At 23.6% G+C, this 24,826-nt stretch overlaps 1 protein-coding gene across 1 annotated transcript in view; it reads right to left on the minus strand.

The window, feature by feature from the left end:
- Nucleotides 1-4,373: 4,373 nt before the first annotated feature.
- LOC129610390 (probable serine/threonine-protein kinase cdc7) overlaps nt 4,374-24,826 on the minus strand; it is a 50,259-nt gene continuing 29,806 nt past the window's right edge. The window contains exons 5-7 of the mRNA XM_055522956.1: nt 11,034-11,313; nt 10,619-10,905; nt 4,374-5,007 (exon numbers count right to left, since the gene is read on the minus strand). Of these exons, the coding sequence (XP_055378931.1) occupies nt 4,819-5,007; nt 10,619-10,905; nt 11,034-11,313 (756 nt within the window). The 3' untranslated portion in view covers nt 4,374-4,818. The remainder of the gene's footprint in view (nt 5,008-10,618; nt 10,906-11,033; nt 11,314-24,826) is intronic.

Here is a 24,826-nt window from a genome sequence, read left to right on the forward strand (position 1 = left end):
AATTACAATTTATTTATATTTAATCTCTCTTTTACTCATCGTCGCATACTTCAAAAATAAATTCTTCTTAAGCAATAATTTCTATTAATTTTATAGTTAACAGCATCTATTTGAATAATATGTGTATATGTAAATATATATATGTATATATATCATGCACATATAATCATAGTATATTAACACATTATTGATTTTCTTTCATAAATATACATAAAATTATATTTGATAATTTAATGTAATCAGATATAATAATAATTGTACTATCTTTACTTTTGTATGACACAATGACAAATAAATCCTTTAAATTAAATTTTTAGAATTTAATTTTAAGGTGCAATTTTTTTGAATTCTTAAAAAATATTCGATTTAAAAAAAAAATTATTTAAGTCTTGAGCTTTTATTAGCAGCTTTTTTTAGCAACATTATTATCAAATTTTTATTAGACTCGTTTTATGAAAATTTTTCAGAAAATTTGTTTTTATCAGAATTTAGACCTATTTGCGTATTGATTAAATTTGATATAATACCATCAAAATAATTTTCTATATACCCATGCACATATTATGTATAGAGTGTAAAAGAGTATGTCGGTAATATATAACATGATATCTTAGGAAAGGTAATAATATTTTGCTATATATAAATTAGAATCTGTTCACTGTTGTATTTAAACTCTTTGAAAAAATCGCTGAACCGATTTTGAAAAAATTTACAGTTGTGTTTGTTTTTAAAGGTGTTTGTTTTTTTGGATGTTCAAAACCGAGTTTTTATTCAATTATTTCAAAATTACATAAATTTATATCAAAATTTTTAAATTTTATTATTGTCTTCCAATTGTGCATTTAATTTGCAATTGATTTTATAAATCGACATTGACACATAATGCAAATAGTTGTAAGTCCGAAACTCTTGCCGATTACATTTTCTTTAATTAATTTAAAATGTTGGAATTCTTAAACAAAATTAATTGAATTTAGAATACATAACCAAATTCAAAAAGAAAAAGTCTGTGACACACCCTGTAAAATTTATGTAAAACAATGTACGTAATTAATAATACAATTATTATTATAATACAAATATTCTTATTTTAAATACCATAACATTAAATCATCACTTTTAATCTATATTTATTTTTTTAATTTAATATTATTTAACACTATTTTTTTTATATACGTCTCCTAATTACTTGATAAAATTTAGCAATTTTTTTTTTCCCGGTACATAAACTAATTAATAATGATTGCGTATATTTCAAAAAAAAAAAAAAAAAAAATTATTCAATATTAAGTAAAAATTTGATAATTAATAAATTAATTTTAAATTAGTATAATAATAACTTTTAATTAGATTAAGTTAAATCAAATTGAAAATTTAATTGAAATAATTTTTATTATAATAAGGTAAAAATTCATGGTTTTATGGTATGAATTAGAGAGGTTCTATTATATACAAGTAAAAAAGAAAAGAATAAAAATAATTTTTTTTTTATATTAAATGCTAATTTGTAATTAAAAATTGTCAAATTTTATAATTAATACTAATATAAAATTATTTAATTAAATCACTTTAATATTAAAATAATAAAAAAAAATATCTAGTCAAATTATCGAAAATCAAAATTTAATTATAAACCATTAAAATTATCAAATATGAAATGTTAATCTTATATTTTAGAATTTTATTTTACAAATTTTTTAGAGTGTATACTTATTTATTTTGTTTTTACAATTAATTTATAAATAATTTTGATAAATAACACTATAGTCGTAGACATTTTAACACTGAAAAATTTCATAGTTTTCATGAAATGTTAAGGTATACATAGGTTTAGGTAAAATTTATTCTTATGTAGGTGCAATGTATGTTTTTCATTTTAAATATTGTGGTAATTTTTATGAGATTATGAAAATGTGAGAGTTCGACTAACATATACATATTACGGAAATGTGTTTTTTTATAGAAAATTTTAAGATTTAATTTTTATTATCAGTAATCATTAATCAGTAAGCTATTTTAATTTATTAGTGTCATTAATTTAAGAAAAATTTATCTGGAATTTTAAAGAAATTTAATAAATTTTAATTTGAAGAATAATCTTATAAAAATTTTTAGTGTATCCATAAATATATAGACATTTGTGAAATGAAATCGGAAGAATTATATATTCTGAGCTGCATTATGCATATTCTTAACAGTACTGTATTCTGGAAGTGAATTATAAAAATTGAATGCCAATTTTCAAAAATTTTTTATTGAATGATTGAAAATATTCGATAGAAATAGGTAAAATATCAATTCAAAAATTTCAAATTGAGTATATGCGACAAAATACACCTACGTATTATTTATAGGCTTGATTTTTTAGAGTTTTATAAAAATTTTGAATTTAAATCTGACTTGAAATGGGATTATGTTCGTTTTATAGTTATTTTTTGCAATTGCACTGAAGGTTTCCTTCATTAAATGACTTATAATTTGAAGTTTTCTTTAAATGAAACTTGTTTTCATTGCCACATTTATATTTCTTACTTTGGGGGGATTTGTAATAAACAGGGAGAACTTTATAACAATATTTTGCGCTATATGGTTTTTATTATTATTATTTCTTATTTTCACCAAATATTTTCCTGTAATGTGAATTAAGACTGTAGAATAAAAATTTTTTATGTACACAAATATGGAATAAATATCTCAAATGAATTGAATACTAATAAATGATTACTAATAAAATATTCTGTTGCATAATTTTTAAAAGTCGGTCTATATTTTTTTATACTATATAATTTTTAAATATAAAAGCTTACTGTACAGAAAGAGAATATATGATATTTTCAGTGCATATATATGCTTGTATCTAAATGTTATATTGTATATCCTTGCTTTTATTACTATATATTTGAAGTATAAATTAATTATTATACATTATATAAGTATTAATGATTTCTATTATACATAAATATCTTAATTGAATTTATATGTATATGTAAGTGTGTAATATATTTTATATGTACAAATAATATCATTTTAAAAATAAATCTCTGAATTTTTTGTACAACAACATATGAACAAATGAAAATATGAAATACGAAATAAAACTGCTAATTGTTATTAAATACAAGATCTATCACGTGACTAAAGCGCCATCTGCATTAAACATAATTTTTTTTTATTACTTTTATTCTAAGCTATTCAAATGTTTTTTAATAATTATTTTTTTTTTTTATTATCTAACACATTTTATTATTTATTTTTATTTTGTTTTTACAATCCTATAAATTATATTTATTAGTTTTAATTTATAATAAAGTAAAATTAATATTTAATAAATAAAATGGTTGTTTTTTATTAAAATAGGTATTTAATTTTGACGAGACAGGAAAATGCAGAAATTCAAATAAAACTTTTTATAATTAAACAAAAAAAAATTTATGTAGTTCTAATATTAATTAATAATATTTTTTTTTGTTAATTGTACATAGAAAGTTTTATTATACTAATTTTAAATGAATAAACAAAAAAAACTAGTATTATATTTTAAAGTACATATACAATATTGGCAGAAATTAGACAGAGCATTTTCTAAATATGTATATGAAATTTAATCGAAAATTTAAATTAAAATTTGATTTTTTGTGTAATAATTCTGTTACTGTTTTAATTAATTGTTTTGAAGCGCCTCCATATAATTTTATTCTAAAAAACAATTTTCATACTCTTATGAATTTATATTGTTAAATTTTCCGAATTTTCATTAAAGAAAATGTGGAAGTAGTAAAACTATATTAAAGGAGGCAAAGCAATTTAAAAGTCCGAATAATATGAAAATTCGGTAAATAAACATTCTTTAAAACCGAACAAAATTTATAGCCGCTAAGCATTTGGGAAAATTTCTACACGAACAAAAATTTCAATATATTCATTCATCCGGTTTTTATTCTGTTATTTAATTTTGTTTTTCTTTTTAATTCTGAAATATCCTTTTTTCTCTATAATTTTTTTTTTCACTATAGCATTACGAGTATTATTATCATTGTTATATTATTGCGTGAATTTATCAAGGTTTTAAATTATAATGTACGCATATATAACAAATTATATATAATAATTGCTATGTGTTATATATACGAACGTATATAGTTCTATTATATATATATAGAGAGAGAAATGGTGAAGAAATATCCTTGAATATGCAGTAAAGCGCAAATAATTAGAAAATTTCTAATCAATTTCCATTCATTAAAGGATAATTCTTTTTTTTCTTATTTTTATTTTTTTATAGCCCTTTTTTATGTTATGTATAAATTGTGTAAATATATACACGTATATCTACATATATTTACATTGTGTAGAATATGTGCATAACAATTTTTTAAAAATATTTGTATGTGATGTTTAATGTTTTCTTCCTTACAAAATTTTCAAATATACATACATTTTTTTCTTTGCTTTTTTTATCGTATTTTTCTCTTACATTATAACAAAAATGTTTTTAGAATGCTTAATTAGATTTATAAATGTGTATATGTACGAAAAATAAAATACAATAGTAAAAAAAAAAAAGAATAGAATAGAAAAAATGGAAAACAAACAACAAATACAACAAACAAATTCAAAAAAAAATTAAAAACGATTAACCTATGGGTCCGATTTTATTATTATTTCTTTTTTTCATCCTTCATCCTTCCTTTAAATATTCATTGTATGTACATATAGTATGTATGTGCCGCTAGGTTGTAATCTGTATATATAATAAACATACATTTTCTATATGCATAATGAAAATATCCTTGTATATTCAGTTATATTTTGTTTTACTTAAATCTCGGACATTTGTTTCCGGAGATCATCTAACGAATCATATGTATCAAAATCATCACAGTGTCTTCGGGACGATGATAAATTATGGTGTGGTCGTGGCAATGAAAGGGGTATTGGTAATAGCTCTGGCATCACTGAATGATGTGTAATTAAAGCTCGTAATGAAGAAAATTCCTTTGTGAATCCCTATATATATATTGAAAGCGGAAGAGAATAAAGAATATATATATATTATAAGAATTTAGAGATATAAAAAAATAACAAAATAAAAAAAGATAATTTAGATTTTGAAATTCGTTCTCTTTTTTCCCTTTTTCCTGTTTTAATTTAAATAAATGAAATAAAAGAGAAAAAAAAAATGTACAAATAAGAAATAAATTTGTTAATTTTTAATTTTCTGTAAATAATTAATTGAGTTTAAATAATTAGGTCGTGTGCAAGGATTTAAAGATTTTCATTTTAAAATTAATGAAAATCATTTATTATTGTTATTTTTTTGTTGTTCATCATTTCTCTGCTGACGTGTTATTTTGATTTGTTAAGGGGGTGTTGAGTTTCTTATTTAATACCTACATAATGTAGGTATGTGTATATTATGGTTGATATAATTTCAAATTGCTTGTGGTTGTTGATTATGGAAAAATTCCATAAAATTTTCATGAAAAATTCATTCAAATTGAAATTTCAATTCTATCACTTTTCTTATATAAAACCCCTGTAATATATAAACGGGAAAAGTGGTGAGAAATTTTTTTTCGGTATAAAAAATATTTTCTTTTTTATTTTGCGGAAAGTTTAAAAAACTCTAAAATTTTTTTTTTGTTTTGAAGAAACTTTATAATAAATAATATGAATAATACGTGAAGTTTCAAAAATGAAAAATGTATGCATATGTGAGCAAAAACAGTAAAAAAACACCTAAAGTAATATAAAATATAAGATTTTCTAATTTCTCGAAAATGTTATGTGGGATGTCTCAAAACTTTTAAAAATTTTAAAATTTCGGTATTTCTAAGGCGAAGCTTCTAAATGAAAAACAATTAAGTACAAGAATCTTCTACTATTTCACTGAGGCCATAAAAGAAGCTGTAATAGCCTGGCCATTAATGAAATTAAATATGTGGAAGACGTGCTTGGAAAAGAGGAGTTTTGTTTTTTGCAGAATAAGTCTTATCATTACCTCAACAATCAAACTATAATCTACAAGTTATTTTCAATAGATGTCAAAATTGTGTTTTAGTTTGACAAGATGGAGCGGTATAATAAGATTATTACAGCATGAGTGCTATATTGTTGGATTTTGTAAAGGTCTACCAACAACCTGATACATAGAATTAACAATAAAGTATGATATAGCAAATACATCAAGAATTCGATTCTGAGTATATGCTTCATAGAGTTATAATCGGTCCTTCTTGGTGTGCAAGAGTCGGCAGTGTATACAATATATGTATAAGCAAATATATAATATAAGCAAGACGTATTAAAAACTTAATTTATTGAAAAATATTTTTGTATAGAATCCAAATATGAAAAATATTTTCGTGACCACGGGTTAGTGGTAGCAAAATGGCACATTTTACATTTTTTAAACTATCGTTAATTTCAGAGTCTTTTGTTTTCAAATTTCATAAAAAAATTTAAAAATTAAAATTTTTTATGTTGAATTAATTTGAGATTTGTTTTTAATATTTCATAGATTTTTAATAAACCTGACCCGACCCTACTTGGTAAATTTGTCACCAATATTCGGAAACAAAATTTATTAATAAATTATTTAAAAAACGAGAAAAAAATAGAGTTGACCTTGTCAACTCTGTGATACCCGTACGAATTTGTTATCCTATGTGCGAATAACTAATGTGCCATAACTAACTAAGGGGCAGACTATGACTTTAAGTTGCCGTATTATCATATTAATTTATGCAAAATTTCAGTACTATGTGTTTTTCAAAATACTGTGTGTGCCAAACTACTATGAAGTTGTATGACAGCTACCAGAAAGAGCCAAGAAATTTTAGCGAATTTTATCAAGCACATCGGCCCTACTAATATATTCACTTGTGTGAAATCTCAATATCACAGCTTTTATAGTTTCTGAGATATAGCCAAATAACTTTTGAAGTTGTATGGCAGGTACCAGAAGGAGCCAAGTAATTTCAACGACTTTTATGAGACACATTGGCCCTACTAATATATTCGTTTGTGTGAAATTTCAATACCATAGCTTTAATAGTTTCTGAAATATAGCCAAATAACTTTTGAAGTTGTATGGCAGGTACCAGAAGGAGTCAAGTAATTTCAACGATTTTTATGATGCAAATTGGCCCTACTAATATATTCGTTTGTGTGAAATTTCAATACCACAACTTTTATAGTTTCTGAGATATAGCCAAATGAATTTTGAAGTTGTATGGCAGCTACCCGAACCGGTACCCCGATCATGTCCAATTTAAATAGGGTTCTGGCACTTACTACAATAAATCATTTGTGAAAATTTGGTGAACTTAGCTCAATTAGTTTTTGAGTTATCGTTCGGACGGACGGACGGACGGACGGACGGACGGACGGACGGGCAGACAAAGCTAAATCAACTCAGAATTTGACGCTGATCAAAAACATACACTTGAGTCTATATCTAAAACCGTTATTTCTTTGCGTTACAAACGGTAAGGCAAATTTAGTATACCCTTCGAACATACGTTCGTACGGGTATAATTATTACAGGAAAAATTGAATAAAAGCGAAAACATTTGGAGTTTTCTTGAATAATAAAAAATATTTTTGTTTAATTTTTATTGAAATTGCATTTGAATATACGCTTATAGCAAACTGCTTCATGTTTATATTGATTTTCATTGAATATGGTATACAAAATGCAGTTCTAGTTATTATTTTTAAAAAAATAAAAAACAAAATTCGGGAAAATTTTATATTGAATTCATATTGTACGTAAATATTTATTATTATTGTGAAAAAAAATATTAAGTTTAACTTAAAAAGAGTGCATAAAAAACAAAAATTATTTAAAAGGATTTTTGCAATTTCTTAACAAAAATTATAGTTCAGTAGAGTTTATTATAAAATTTTAAAAAGATGTCTTGAATATCAGAGGAAGGAGTTTTTCGCTTCTTTAAGAAAACATCATTTTTTATGAAAGCATAACAACTTTAAAATAGAAAAGATTTAATAGAAATTTTAACAAGAACGCAAACAAAATAATTTTTAGCATTTTTTCTTTATTGAAATTTTTAAAGAGGATTCTTTTCCTTCAAATATTAAGAAAAAACTTTAATTTATTTTGAATTTGAAGTGTAGTGTTTTCAAAAAATTTTTTAAGAAAATTTTGATGAAATTATGGAAGTATAATAAAAAAGTAAAGTAAAGTATTTTAATTTTTTTTACGCTAATTCACTATTTTTTTGTTCTTTGAAAGGATGAATGAATTTTTTTTTATAAAAATTTAAATAGTTATTCAAATTTATATTTTTGAAAGTTTGAGAAAAATTTATTAAAAAAAATTATTGCCTATTCAAATGAGAATATCGATATTTTATGTTGAGGCTTGAATTTAAATTTTATCTCTTCTGTAATATTAATTTTTAACATTAGAAATCCATATCGTCAGCAATATTTAGTCTTGTGTTGGGAAGACAAGCAATTAAACATTTGGCATTTGAGAATTATAAGTTCGTTTCTGCTCTGAATTTGTTGTCCAAGCATATTTCAAATTTTCAATTGGATTATATTGGAAATTCTTATGGAAGTAGAACCTTTTTACTTTATTGCCCATTCTATTTTTAAATTATCAGAAAATAATTATTCAAGATTTTAATGCCGGAAATTCTTAAAATTTTGGGGAAACTACCATAATTTCGAGAAGATAAAAGATAATTTTTATTTTCATTATAAAATTTTCACGATTTTTCTAAGAAAAAAAAAAAATTTTTTTTCTCTTTTATTCATGTAATAAAAATCAAATTCTTTGTTGCTTTCCTTCTCTACATTTCATTTTTATTAAGAAAGAAGAAAAAAAAAGTTTCTATGCTCCACTTATTTTTTTTTCTCTCTTTAAACACCCAACAGAAATAAATTAATTACCTAGAAAATACATTTTTAATTAAAATGAAAAGTATGGTAAAGACAAAAATAACAAGTAAAAACGTTTCAGTCGGTATAAACCGATTGAATTATACCCTGCACCTTTCGTTATTGTGTAGCAATTACTTGAACCTCTAAAATCATTCTATAGAAACTTCACGGACATGTCTGACCCATAATTGGACATCCGACTGCCAAGTTTCATGAATCTGACCTTATAATTTTTCCAAATATTTAAAATTAGCTTTTGGAGTTGTATGGTAAGTACCTGAACCTGCCAAGCAATTCCACCAAAACTTCACAAATATATCAGATCTATAATCGGACACACAACTGCCAAGTTTCATGAATCTGACTTTATTATTTTTTCAAATATTAAGAATAAGCTTTTAAACTTGTATGGGATCTACTCGAATCTGTTAAGCAATTCCACCAAAACTTCAGAAATATATGTGACCTATAACTCGACATACAACTGCCAAGTTTCATGAATCTGACTTTATTATTTTTCCAAATATGTAAAATAAGCTTTTGGAGTTGTATGGTAAGTACCCGAACCTGTCAAGCAATTCCATCAAAACTTCACAAATATATTTGATCTATAATCGGACACACAACTGCCAAGTTTCATGAATCTGACTTTATTATTTTTCCAAATATTAAGATTAAGCTTTTAGACTTGCATGGGAGCTACTCGAACCTGTCAAGCAATCGCACCAAAAATTTAGAAATATGTCTGACCTATAATTGGACACACGACTGCCAAGTCTCATGAATTTGACTTTATTATTTTTCCAAATATTTAAAATAAGCTTTTAGACTTGTATGGGAGCTACTCGAACCTGTCGAGCAATTCCACCAAAACTTCAGAAATATATTTGAGCCATAATTGGACACATGATTGCCAAGTTTCATGAATCTGACTTTATTATTTTTCTAAATATTTAAAATTTGCTTCTGGAGTTGTATGTCAGGTACCCGAACCTGTCAAGCGATTCCTCTAAAACTTCAGAAATATATTTGACCTATAATTGGACACATGACTGCCAAGTTTCATGGATCTGACTTTATTATTTTGCCGAATATAAAAAATTTGCTGTTGGAGTTGTATGGCAGCCACCCGAACCGGTGCAGCTACCCCATTATAATTTTTAGAGCATGTGTAGAATATAATTGGACACATGTATACAAAATTTTATATTTATACCTTTATTAGTTTTTGAAATATTTAAAATAAACTCTTTGAGTTGTATGGCAGCTACCCGAACCCGTTGTCCGAATTAGTCCAATAACAATAGGGCTCGTCCTTGGTACAAAAGAAAAAACTTGTGAAAGTTTGGTGTCGATTGCATTATGCGTTTTTGAGTTATCGTGCGATCGGACGGACGGACGGACGGACGGACGGACGGACGGACGGACGGACGGACGGACGGACGGACGGACAGACGGACATGTCTAAATCGACTCAGAATTTTACGCTGAGCAAGAATATATATATATGTCCATACCGCAGATGACTCCTTCAAGTAGTTACAAACTCCATACCAAAGTTAATATACCCTTCACGAAGTGCAGGGTATAAAAAATAAGGAAAAAAAGTGGAAGATCCCAACATAAAAGCAGGAAATTCTTATATTTTTTTTCCTCTATTTATTTTTTTTTTGTAACCATTTATATATAATTATAATATTCTTACTTTGATTTTATAGCCTCTTGGCGTTCTAAGTATTAAATAATGTGCAACTTTTGCGGCTGGTGGAGGACAACGTAATGATAATGCAAAACATCCAGGTTTTGTGCTACTTTGTCGTACTAAAAATGCTCCAGGATTTTGTTTTGATAATACTTCTAATGATATTTCACGTGGTATACCAGCTTGAAACCATGGTGCACCTCTTAATTCATTTTGTTCAGCTAAACTTAATGTATCTATACGTAATGGTACTACTGTTGATGGTGCATACATTTTAGGACTTGAATTTGCTATAAACACACATAATAATAAAATAAAACAATAAGAAAAAATAAAATACATTTTGAAGGACATTTAAAATAAATAAGTAGAATATTAAAATTTTATATGAAAAAAAAAAAAAAAAAACTTATTTTACCACTACTTGTTTCTCTAAGGTACTTCTTTTTAAAATTGAATTCACTATGGCTATCATGATAATGTCTAGAATCTAACATTGGTAATGCTGTTAATGATTGACGACAAGAATCACCAAATTTACTAGAAATTATTTTATCTGGTTCACATATTGCTTCATTAACATAACCATCTGATGCTGTTCTAGATGGTGAACAATTTGTACCCGGTGATGAATGTATATGAACTAGGGGTCGACTATCTTCTGTTGATTTTAAAAATCCCATTGTTAATCGTTTTACCTAAAATTTAAATTAATATACAAAATATAAAATGAAACTCATATACAATGGATTTAAAGAAAAATAAATTTATTAATTCATGCCGAAGTCAATAGTTCAAAATTTACATAATGTAGAGACCTAATAAAAATATTGATGTATATTGAACAGTATGAATGGTTTGATTTTTGAATTTAAATGTAATTTCAAGTGAATGTTGTCCACGATTTATTATAACAACGATTGTCTATATCTTCAATTGTCTATACGTTCAATACTGTTTTTGAAAGCTGTAATCGGTGCCGAATAGTTCCTTTATACCAAAAATTTCATTTATTCCCAAAAACAATAATCTAGATAGCATTAATTTGTTTGGTATCTGACAGTTTTAAAATAAAAAATAAATGTAAAATAAAGTGCAAACCGAACTTTCAATAACATTTAATAACAGCATTTGGAAGCATGATGAAGTCTACTTTCTAAAGTCTCTCTGTGATCAAGCAAAAATTAAATTAAGTCGATTTGGTTTTCCTCTGATTGAGTTTTCCTTTCAGGAATAAACGGTTTCCACATACAGCAAATTTTTTGGGTTTTATGTGCAAGAATATTACGGAGACTAATTGTTTCGGTTTCTAATTTTTTAAATTTGTAATCCCTAACATCCAATTTATAAAATCTATATATGTATCCCATTTTATGGTAATTTTCAATTCAGATTTCAAACCAAAACTAGACTAACCTGAAGACTTTGTTCAGTGTATTCGTATATTATACTAATTTTCGGAAATTGTCTGCAACAAGTTCATCAACGTATTCTTTAAACCTTTATCTTTAAATAATTGTATTTAAAGATTACATAATATGTACATATATGCTTAAGTAGTAATTAAGGAGATTATAAGTGTAATTCCGTTCACAAAATAAAACCGAGAAAGAGATTAAAAGTTGGTTGAAAAACCATTTAGTTAATTAAAGATAAAAATAATAATTTAGAAGTTTATGTACCCGAAAAAGATTTTAAAATGATGCACAAAAAAAAAATATGGGGAAAAATTTGTAAGAAAAGAGTACAAAAATTTTTTTAACAGAACGTTTCAAGTTTTTAAAGTGAAATTTAATTCATAAAATCAAAAATTTTAAAATAAGAATTTTTTTTTTTAAATTTGGACCATAATTCAATAAAGTAGCATTTTAAAATGCTTAAGGGAATGCTACAAAAGCTCCCCAAAAAAAATTTTTTTTTCAATGCTGCAATAAAATTTCTTTTTAGCGTAATTTCTTTTCATTGAAGCAAATTAATTTTTTCTTTTTTGATCTTTTAATAATTGCAGAGTTCTTTATAGAAGTTCATTACCTTTTCTTTATAGATATAGATATGAATAGATAATAATTGTTCATTAGTGTATGTGAATAATGCTTTTGGTGTATATATTCATATATACGATCAAACATACACAAACGTCTATAAATTTCCACAAAAAATATCATTTCTTTTATATTTTCTATTTTTCCATTAATAATAATTGTTGCTTTTTATTTTAAAAAGCATGTATACATACGTATCTATATAATAAGAATGTGCAAGGACAATGGACAAAATCATTTATAAATTGAGAAAATATTAAAAGTCGGACTAAGTTGAAAACAAATTTTCATTCTAATTTTATCCCTATATCTAAAGGTAACACCTAAACGATATTGTTGTAGACATGTACATTTAGTTTTCATGTATAACGTATATACCTATATACCTTATACTAAAGAAGGAAGAAATCTTCTTATAGTACATAACATTTGAATAGGATCAAGGCCCTATTTCCTATCAAGAGGGTATTTAAGTGTGTTCACGTACAATTTTTTTTTTAATGTTTGTTGATTTTCAACAGAAGGTTTTTAGTGAAAAATAGTAAAAAGTATATGTTGAGATATAAAATTAAAATGTGAAATTACCACATAACCACCTACACCACAATTGTACATTATTAAAAGGTTTCAATTGAATTATATTTTACTGTTATCGAGTATTAAAACATAAAAATGATAAAGAAAAGAAAAACTAGGAAAACAAAATATAAATTAAAATCGAAAAAGAATTGCTTTTCTTCGAATTTTTCTTGTATTTGTGGCTTTTAAAAATTTAGTTCCATTTTTTCATCGGAATTTCTATTTTTATATTAGAATTTCTATTTGTTTTTTCTATTCTTGCATTAAGTTGAATATTTGCATGCAATTATTCATATGGTATTCTGTTTATAACACCAAACTATTTTATTTAAATTTTGATTAAATCATGACATTTCAAGAAATTATTAATATTAGGGCTCATTCAATTAATATTATGAATATTTAAATTTTTAATTCCTTATTAAAGTGGCACAGTTTGTCTTAAATACTGCATTTACAGTAGAGTTCTTGCAAAATATGAAACTAGCTCACAAATACTATTTTATATATCCAGGCATTAGAAGTGTATTTAAAACGCAACGACCTGTTATTTATTTGTGACTCATGTTTGCAACCCATTGTTGACGATTTGTGTATATTTTATATATGTGTTTTAGGCAACACATCAGTGGCTACGTCAATCAGTAAAAATTGTTTTCTTTACACATTATGCTTGGTTAAAAACTTATCTGGACATAACGGAAACCTCTGATGTTGTGTTAAGGAGATACTTCTCGTATAGGCGGGTTTTTTCAAAATTAAAAATTAAAATGAAGTTTAATGAGCACGTTTCTTCTAATTTAAACTAATTTTAAATTCCGAGTTTTCCAAAATATTTACACTTTTGCATCAGTGTATCTTTGTGTGTTATTCAAACAAGAAAATCAACTAAAATTATCTAACACCATTTTTCTTTCTTAATTTGAAATGTGCTTTTCTCATCATCCAGAATAAAATTCTTTCTAGTACAAATTTTCAATACAATTTTTTTTTTTTATATTTTATATAGGAAATTTTATCACATTTTCACATAATGTTATGTTGGCATTTACTTACATGCATAGGTGGAAGAAAACAATAAAATTTTCTATTTTATTTTTCCTTTTCTTATCAATATTATACTTAGAATGATACGAGAATATCTTATTTAGTACATGGGGTTGTCGGATTTTGTTGAGAAAAAATCGATAGATACTTTTAATTTCACGAGAATTTGTTGCATGAGTTTATTTTGTGTAAATAAATATGTGGGTTTTGTGTAATATTTATGCATTAGAATTTTCTGAGAAATATTTTTTCCAATATTGAAAGGTAGATAAATTAAAAATTTGAATATCCTTAAAGGGCGGTCCTTCTTGAACAATGATTTTGAATAGAATTTTGATTTTTTTTTAAATCTATAAAAGTGAACTTTGTATATTAGAACTCAAAGAATTACTCAGAAGAGGAAGGAAAGTTTTTACAGTTGGCATATTGCAGATCCAAAATGCTTTCCCACATTCGGTTGTAGAAATATGCTTTGCATTAAGGAATTGAGAAAAAGTAATTCTGTTTGATCTTAATGATTTTAAGTTGGGAAACAGTCAACTCGACGAGTGAGAGTCAATCGATTTAACTTATAAATATTTTCATTAATATTTTCCGTACGTATATACGGATGTATATACGTATATAACTTTAATCAGAATAATAGCTCAAATATAATAGCTCAAATAGCCATAATAGCTCAAATCACTACTGAACTTGCAAAGCTATGCTTATTATTTTTTACCGTCATTTGGATGATATTCAGTGCACTTTGTAAATTTAGCTTGTGTTGTGATGTGTATAGCTCATGTCCAACTATAAATTTAAAGCATACTCGTAACTTATAATACTCAGTTAACTATAACTTATAAAATGTACTGTATATTTACTTATATATATATATATTTACTATGCATTGCCATTTTAAAATGTTAATATTTACTTTTCGACACGAAATTCACATTCTTATGTTCATTGTACGTATATAACATATTTGTATATATTCATGTGTGTTATGTAGAGTGCATTAAAATAATCGAAATATTAAATTATTTTTTCAACTAAACTTGTTCAAAATATAATGGGTGATTTATTATATTAAAATGTTTTGAATTGTAAGTGTTTTTAAGTGGATTTTCATCTTTACTTTTTTATATGCATTTTGTGAGTTCAATTTAAGTTTTATGTTGCTTTTCCTGTTTCTTTTTTTTGTTTTTTTTGTAATTCTTTTTGTTTTCGATTTTTACTTTATATATTGAGTAGTATATATAAAACTTAACCGCAACAATTTCATTCAAAATATCCTGTATCCTTCTTTTTTTTTTAGAGTTCAAATTAATGGATTTCGATGATATATGTATGTATGTGCAGATTGTGTGTGCAGATATGTGTTGAATATAACAAGGAAAAAAATGTTACTTTTCTTTTGGATTTTTCTTTGAAAGTGCATGTATATATGTATATATATATATGTGTTGTTCTTAAAATAAAAGAAAAAGTTGTCACACTCTAAAAAAAAAGAAAAAAAAGAAACGATTAAATTTTTTTTTCCCACAAAATATACGCATACATACGTATATACATTTCTTAAAAAACTATTTTAAGTTTTTAAAAATCTTCTCCTTTGATACTTCTTCTCGACTTCATATAAAACACGTCAATTTTCTTAAAGTACACAATTATGTATACGTATATATATATCTATATATATAGCATTAATAGAATGCAAAATAAAAGTATATATGTATGCGTGTATTATGCTTTTTTGAAGGATAAAAATATTTAGAAGTTTAATGTTTTTTTTTTATTATTTGCTGTCTAAACTTTTCATTTTTAGTAAAGTGGCGTAACTGATGGGAGTATACATACATCATGAATTTAACAAGCCGTATATATATGCACGTGTACGGTGTATGTATATATGCTGCGAGATGCATAAATCGGAATAAAGGATGACGAAAAATTGTTCAACAAACTGAAAACAATTTAATCCTTTTTTTTTATTTTATATAATTTTCAATTTCCTTTTTTTTTGTATAAAATGTATATGTAAACATTTTCTCTTATATATATATATACATATATGTATATGTACTTTTTTAAGAAATTTAGTTTTGAATGTTTTATTGGATTTTCTTAACAATAATAATAACTTCTACCATTATTTTATTTTTGTTTTTTTTTGTCTAAATGAAAAAAAAAGGAATTTTTTAAATTTTACTCCATTTGCTGAATTATCTTACATTCATATGTATATATACATATATATTTTATAATTTATACATACATGTATTTATTTTTGAGATATCAAGATGAAAACTTTTTTTTTGGAAATATAATCTTATATGAATATATAGGTACATGCATTGTGTATGGATAAAGAGGCGTAACTAAATTTAAGGTAGCCAAAGATTTTAATTTTCAAAAAATTTTAAAATGAATCAGTAAAAAAATTACTTCAATTAAATATTTGTGGTACGCTCACTTTATGATTGTTATTTTAAGGCCAATATTTTTAAAAATTTTTGAAATATTTTTTTTGAAAATGGAAAATACAATCTTGAAATTTGAAAAAAAAATGCACATATTCTGTGATTGCATTATTTTCAATTTGCTGCATATTATCTATGATTAGAATAGAAATTGCTCTTATTCTTAATATTTTCAAATAATTTCAGATTAATATTGCTAAATAAATGGTCTAAAAAATATTTCGTATATTCTATGTTGAGCAAGCTTAACAATTCATTCTTATTATTGGTACGGCCGCTTACAAACACTTCATTAGTTTTGCAATATTCCTGTGAATTTTTGTTTGAAATTTATAGTGCTATAATCTTTGTCTATACTCGAATTTGATAAACGTAAAAAAGATAAGGCATTTAGCTCTTCTTTTTAAAAATGTCGAGTTAATCCTTCAAATTAATCGCTACAATATTTTAAATTGGTTTTTTTTTTGTTTTAATATTAAGGCGTCCATTGTTGTCTTGAATAATTGTTAAGAGAAATGTGCAATTTTACAACTTCTCAGTTGCTTTGGATCTTTTCCAGTTTTATTTGAAAAATTCATTTAATATTATTTAAGTAATTTAAAAATTTTTTATATATTTTTATTTTTTTCCCTATAATATATGTAAAATTCCTTTTTTGGTTAAAAAATTCATTTGGTAAGCTTTGTTTCACATACAATATAGTATTGTGTTTTACGACAAGTTCATTTAATACCATTGTGTTAAACTAAGTTCCAGAAGAGTTTTTTTTCAAAGAAAGTAAAAATAAAAAGAAAATAATAAAACAACTAAAATTAAAAAAAAAAACTTAATAATTTTTGACATAAATTGTGTAAAAAAAGTTTTGAATCAGCAACACTTTACACTAACTGTTATATAAAAAAAAAAAAAAACAAAAAACAATTGTATAATAATTTTGAAAAGTTTTGAAATTTTATATAAAGAAAATATTAGAAATTTGAATAATAAATCTTATAATTTTGAATTTATATGAGAATAAAATTCAAAATTATAAGATATAAAAATTTTTGAAGTGCATATTTTTTTTAAATGAAAAGATTAGGAAAAATTCTTTTTTTTTTTTTTGAAAAATATACAAAAAATAATATAAGTACATATTTAAATTAATTAAATTAGATTCTATGGTATGAGTTTCAAAAAATTTTTAATATAATTACATTTTATTTTTCTTGTAGTAAAGCATGAGTAGAAGTTTTTAATTTGTCATAAGAAGAAATAATTGAAAAACTTTCTTTTATAAAACTCAATAATTTTATTATAAAATTGCAATTACCGCTTTCATAAAGGAAATCAAATGCTTCTTCATAGTGCGGTGCCGGCTTATATATAGATGAAATCATATTTTTCAAAAATTAATATTTGTGTATGTTAAAATTTTTCTGACAAAATGAAAAAATTTTTTTTTATTAAATTGATACTTCAAAAAGGATATATGTAAGCTTCAAAAGACTTTTATTTTTATGAACTCAGAAAAAAAATTGTAAGTAGCTATGTAGCTATAAAATTTTTTTTTAAGTATAACTTTTTGAAAAAATAAAAATTTTTGCTTTTGATAAAAATTGCATACATTTGGGTTGAATTTTTGACCTATTTTTACTAGTTTTCATATTTTAAAATAATTAAGAATATTTGAATTTTTTCACTTAAAATTTTAAATGTTAACTTTAAGTGTTAATTAAGCAAGGAATTTTTGGTTTTTTGGTTTTGAAGTTTTTAGCAAAAAGTATCTATATGGGATTGAGCAGTTCCTCAATGTGAAATTTTCATACTAAATTTGAATAAAAACAACATTTAATTTTATTTTTAAAAATTTTAATCTTCAAATAGAAAATTTATTTTAGATTTGAATCAAAAATATCATTCGTTTTTTAGTTATTTCTCTGTGGTTAGATTAAATTTATTTAAGTTGAAAACATTGTTTGTGAATAAAATTCTAAATTTTTTATTACTTTATTTTTTTATATTATTTTCTGAAATTTAAAATTATTTGTGAATTTTGAGTGCCTTTCCAATTATACAAATTGAAAATGCTTGTTTCAAAAATATTGTAGAAGTACAATTAAATATTATAGTGAATGATGTAATTGTGAGTGTGACTGAAATTGAGAAATTTTAAAAAATTTTTCTTTTCCTTTTTACTTTCAAAGAATATGTGTTACTCAAATTAATTATTTTTACATAGAATTGAAAAGCCTTAATAAAATTCTTTTTTGTTTTTTATAAAAATTAAAAAAAATATTCAAATTTTTCATATTTTCAAATATTAGGGCCCAAAGTTAATTAATTTTTCAATTTTTATATTTTTCCTCATAAAAATCAGAAAATGCAACTAGTTGGATAATTTGTGAAAATTATAATTTCAAATCTATTTAAAATGCACTTCTATAGAGGTATCATCTGTGTCAGAGTACGTAAATATGACAATTTCTTTTATTATTCTTCTATTATTCTATTTCTAATATGCAATCTGAAATTCTGATAGCAGCAATTTCTGATAGCAGCAAATCAATATTTTAAAATCAAAGAAAAAAATTCAACCAAAATTAATTATGAATGTCTGAATTCACAAGGAAAATTGCAACTAAAATCTCTTTATGAATTTATTTAACAAAATTAATAAAAAATCATTAATTATGAATTTAAATGAAAATAAAGGACTTAAAATTTATTGCATACCTTTAAAAATATAACAATTTCAAAAATAATTAATTATCAAAGAATGTAGGATAGCTGCGTATAAATATTTTTATGGTTGAGTAAACAAGAATTTAAGTATATAATTTATGTATGAAGTCTTATATAACTACACACAAACAATTATTATTTTTAGTTGAAAAACAATGTTCTGTTATTTATTTCACTGTTTGTCTTTGAGGTATTAAAATATTCTTTGTTTTTTAATTTATTTAATTCTTAATAGATAATATTTTTCGAAGCTTTATTCCATATATAATATTTTTATCCTTTATAAATAATAATGAACATTTATAATTAAAATATTGAATATATATATAGCTGTATATATATATAACAAGTTGTTTAATAAGTCTATTCTTGCGTAAGGATATATGATATAATATGCATATGTATATATTTGTATGTGAGTGATTGGTCTTTTCTTTTTTCCATTTTTGTATACCCTTTGCTCTATTATTCCTGAATATTTCATATACACATATTATATATGTATATATATATATATGTGCATATATATTAGTGTAATATTTTCATTTTCAATTAATTCTTAATGCATAAAAATGACTAAAAGAACAAACATAATAATTATAATGAATATATAAGTTTGTAAATATTATCTATACACATTAAGCAAACATATACGCTCATTTATATGTTCGAAATATTATAATGCATAAGTTGTACGTGTACCTTTATTTTATAATATGCTATACTTTTTTTTTGTTTTAAAAGTACATGTACTCTCACTCGCTCTTTTTTAACTCATAAAGTAGCACAACTTAATCAAATGGTTTTTCATATTTTCCATCAATTAATATGATCTATAGCCAAGTCACAAACAATAAATATATAGCTTAATATATAGCTATATAATAGATATTTTGTAAAATATATATGCATAACATGTCCTTGTGCATATACCTATAGATATTATATAACGGTGTAATTTTAATCATATTCTATCAGAAACAATTTCATTTAATAAATAATTTATCTTTATACTTTATCAAAATGCTATACTTGCATATATGAACGTTAATTCTCCTTGTTCATTAGTATATATATATACATATATAATTGTATATGTTAAAAATTACGGTGTTATTGTTCAAATATGTATGTATATATAAATATTTATGTACATAGATTTTGTAAACTTATTTTGTAAGGTAAAATGTAATATTCATTAATAAATGGAAAATCTGTTTTTGACATAATTATTTTTTGTTATACTGTTTTTTTTTGGATCTTTTTGAGATACAAATGTCTACATTGATTATATTAAGAGGTAAGAGTATGTATGTAATTGTAATATTTACATATTATAGGTACGTATCAATGTATGGGATACTTTATCGAAAAATTAATTTCTGAAAACAAATTTGTTTTTCAATTATCAAAAAAAGAAGTTTATAGAATTGTAACTTTCTTATTTATTTGCTTACTCATATAATAAATCAAAAATTAATTAGACATTTTAATTAAAATTATTACATTATCGTGGTCTAACTTTACTAGCAAAATTTGTTTTTCGAGAAGGAGAATTAATTCGTAAATTCCATCGATTGATATGTCGATATTATATTGCAGCATATTGTTATATTCAATCGATATACAATTTGTAGCATTACTTCTTTGAAAATTATTTTACAAAAATTTCGCCTAAGTATATGCAAAATTCTTTATAATAGAAATTTATTGTTGAATGTTTGCTTTTAAATCACATCTTTCAAATGGCTTTGTGATAATGAGTAAATGAAGTAATGAAGAAATAAAGGTGTTGCACTTTTGACGCAACTTTTTGTGTGTGGTGTGAAATATTATTGACGTTGCTATTTAAATGGAATATGAATTAACTGAATTGCCTTCAATCAGAAAGGAAATCACCCCAACGTGATTTTACTAGTTCTATTGTAATGTTTCACTAGTCTGTTTTTATTATAATAGATTGGATTTATAAATTTATTTTATAGAGAAAATCTAGAATAATAGAAATTAAATTAGTGAAATTATTCAGACATTTTGATTTTATACTTGAATTAAATTTTATTCCAAATAATAAAATTTTCTTAATTTATTTTGAGTCAAAAACGACTTTTTTATTCTAAATCAATCTGCAAATTCTATATTTCAATCTTATAAATTGGAAAGTAAAATTTCAGAAAAATTTACTTTTGATAATTTTACAAGAATCCCTAATTGTTTATAGAAAACAAAATTTTATTATCCACGTACTATGTATAGGTATATCAAGTGTTTTTATCGTAATTTAAGCTAACAAAATACAAAAAAAAATACCTCATACTCAAATTTTAAAGCTATAATGGATTAATAATGCATCACTATAATCAATTCTAATGTTAAATAAATTTTCAAAAGAACAGAACAGAAAAAGAAATAATAATAATAAAATAGGAAAAGAACGAGTAAATTAATTAAAAGTGCAAGGAATAAATAGAAGACCGATAAGAAGTAAAAGAGTAGAGGAAAACATATAAAAACTTTTTTGAAATTGTAGTGCCGGGCAGCATTGAAATTTGATTATTAAAATAATGACTGCTTATATAGGATATTAAAAAGGATATTGTTATAATGGTAAATCTTTATATACATATATTTTATGAAAACATGTTTGTGCTAAATATACACATAAAAGTTATTTGGTTTACATATGTACACGTTATTTGTATATAAAAATATTAAGTTAAAAAGTTTCTTTTACAATTTTATATAATACATTAAATGAGAATTTTATTTAAATGATTTTATTCAAAATATACTGACATTATTCATTATAATAATACAAACAGTATGTTGTGTATATTTACTATTAGGGCCTGAATATTATTATTTTAAAATTTTTGCCAATGAAATTTTTTTAAAGAGGATATTGAATTTTAAAAAGTTATTTAACGATGTCAATCATATATAAAATTATGTAGATTTTGTGATTTAGAGCTGCTACTGCACTCAACTGATCAAGTAGTGTAACAAGTGAAGTATGATATAAATGTCATTCATTATATAATATTGAGCTTTAAATAAAAATATACATATGCACCTGTATTTTATGTATATTTTATGTAGTATTTTCAATATATTTAATACAAATAGTTTTAGTGTAGGTATTAAATTTTATGTGTTTAATATGTTTTAATTTTCATTTTAAAGTTCTTTAAAAAATTACTTTGAATAAAATATATTGTGGACATCTGCTTTTTGTTTATAAGTATATTTGGACATAGTTTATTTCAAATGTCAACAAAATATAAAATTTAAAATGTATGTATGTTAAAATAGTTCGAATATAAAATTCAATTAAGTTTCTTACATGTTCATATTTGACACAAAATTTATATTTTCGGTATTCATTATAAATATTCAATATAAAAAGAATTCGGAATTTAAGGGTATATAAGATAATTGACATAAGAGGATTTCATGCTGAGTTCGTGAATAATAATCAATTTTTATCAGCAAATAAAGGGCGACCCTATAGAAAATAATATTAGAACAAGAATTTTAAATTTGAGGAAATTTTAGCCTTGTAATTCAATGTATTTTAAAAATATTCTCAAATTCGTATTATTCTTAATTTAGCGTTTTTAATAAAATAGCATATTTTTGACTTGCAAATGAACTAATTCCGACTATAATGCAATATTAATTTCATGTGTCATTCTTTTTTATAAATAAATTCACGAACTAAATTAAAAACCAAAATATTTATAGGTATACGATGAACCTAAATAAAATAATTGCCAGTCAAAATTTCTATTACAATTCAAGATTTTTATTTCTGTGTGTACATATGTGTTATACGATCATATACACCCCGTTTTAATTAAATTTAAAATATGATGTTCCCAATATTTTATGAGCATGTTCATTGTATACATGTACAAATATAAAATATACGAAAAAGAGTGATATAAGCTCTTGAATTTGTATATTAATTCAATGCAACAAAAAAATAGTTGAAAATCAATAAAATAGTGTGAATAGTGTTATAAAAATGCAAAAAAAAAAATGTGAATTAATTATTTAAAACCTTCAATTTTATAGAACACTCTTTTGCAATCGAATATATTAACAAATATTTATATATATATATAGTACTTTTAACACTGTTGTCTAAGCTTTGTATTAGAGAAGATTACCAATGTGCATATCATAGAAATCTAATAGGTGCGTTAAAGTAATTAACGCGTAAATAGGTAAAAAAAAAAATTCACTTCAATGCTATTTAATTTATATTGTGAAACAATTGCTTATACATATACAATTAATTATATTAGAATATAACATAATTGATTGTGGTTTACTTTTACAATAAAATTAAATAATGTTGAATTTTTAAGAAATTTGTAATTTTACAGAATTATACGTGTATTTTTATTGATTTTTTCTAATTAAACTTCTTTTTATGTAAATTAATTAAAAAAACAATTTTTAGGTTTCTATAATTAAACTAGATTTTCGTACTATAATTTTATACTTTGGTCTTATGCGCTTGCTAAGGAATAAGTATAATAATTTTGTGTTATACGCAGAATTATAACCTATTTTATATTCGTTTATAGATTATGAATGTATGAACGAATTTATTATGTATTAAATATGTATTATTCGCATGTTTTTCAAAAACACATTAAGCACGTTTTACCGGCAAATCTAATCCAAATAATCCCATCTATACAATTTTTTGTTGGAAATTGATAAAAGAACCATAATTAATTGCCAGAATAAAATAATAACAAAATTATTTAATTACAAAAATTCTATAGTCTCTTAGTGGTGGTGAGTGCATTTCGATTACTTCAATACAAATGTTCGTTCTCTCACAGTCCCACTTCTTAAATTCCAGAACATATAGTGGATTATACGTATATATATAAAATTTGTTAATTGTTTTCATATAATACCACTAAAGATTGTTCAACTCAAATATAACATGCCGGTTATTATAATAGTGATAATTTTTAATTTTTAAAAATAATGCAAATTATGAATCGATAGGAGAAAAATAGAGATTATAACTTTATTAATTTTGCATAAACTATAGCAAACATTACTCGTATATATACAAATATCTTATTATTTCTCTGCAATAATTTCACATAGTATACAGCATTATCGTCTATAATTTCTACAATATTTTAATAGTAAGATTACCATTATAATTATATTGTTTTTCGCCCTTAGAGGTAAGTTCATTTAAATCTTATATGTTTAATATATCTATGGGCATGTAGACACAATTGAATGAAACTTGTGTGCATACACATATAAATTTTATGTCTGAAATTTTGTACATTAAATTTTTTTTTTTAATA

Source organism: Condylostylus longicornis, unplaced genomic scaffold (assembly GCF_029603195.1).
Source record: "Condylostylus longicornis isolate FDR11 unplaced genomic scaffold, ASM2960319v2 ptg000044l, whole genome shotgun sequence".
NCBI lineage: Eukaryota > Metazoa > Arthropoda > Insecta > Diptera > Dolichopodidae > Condylostylus > Condylostylus longicornis.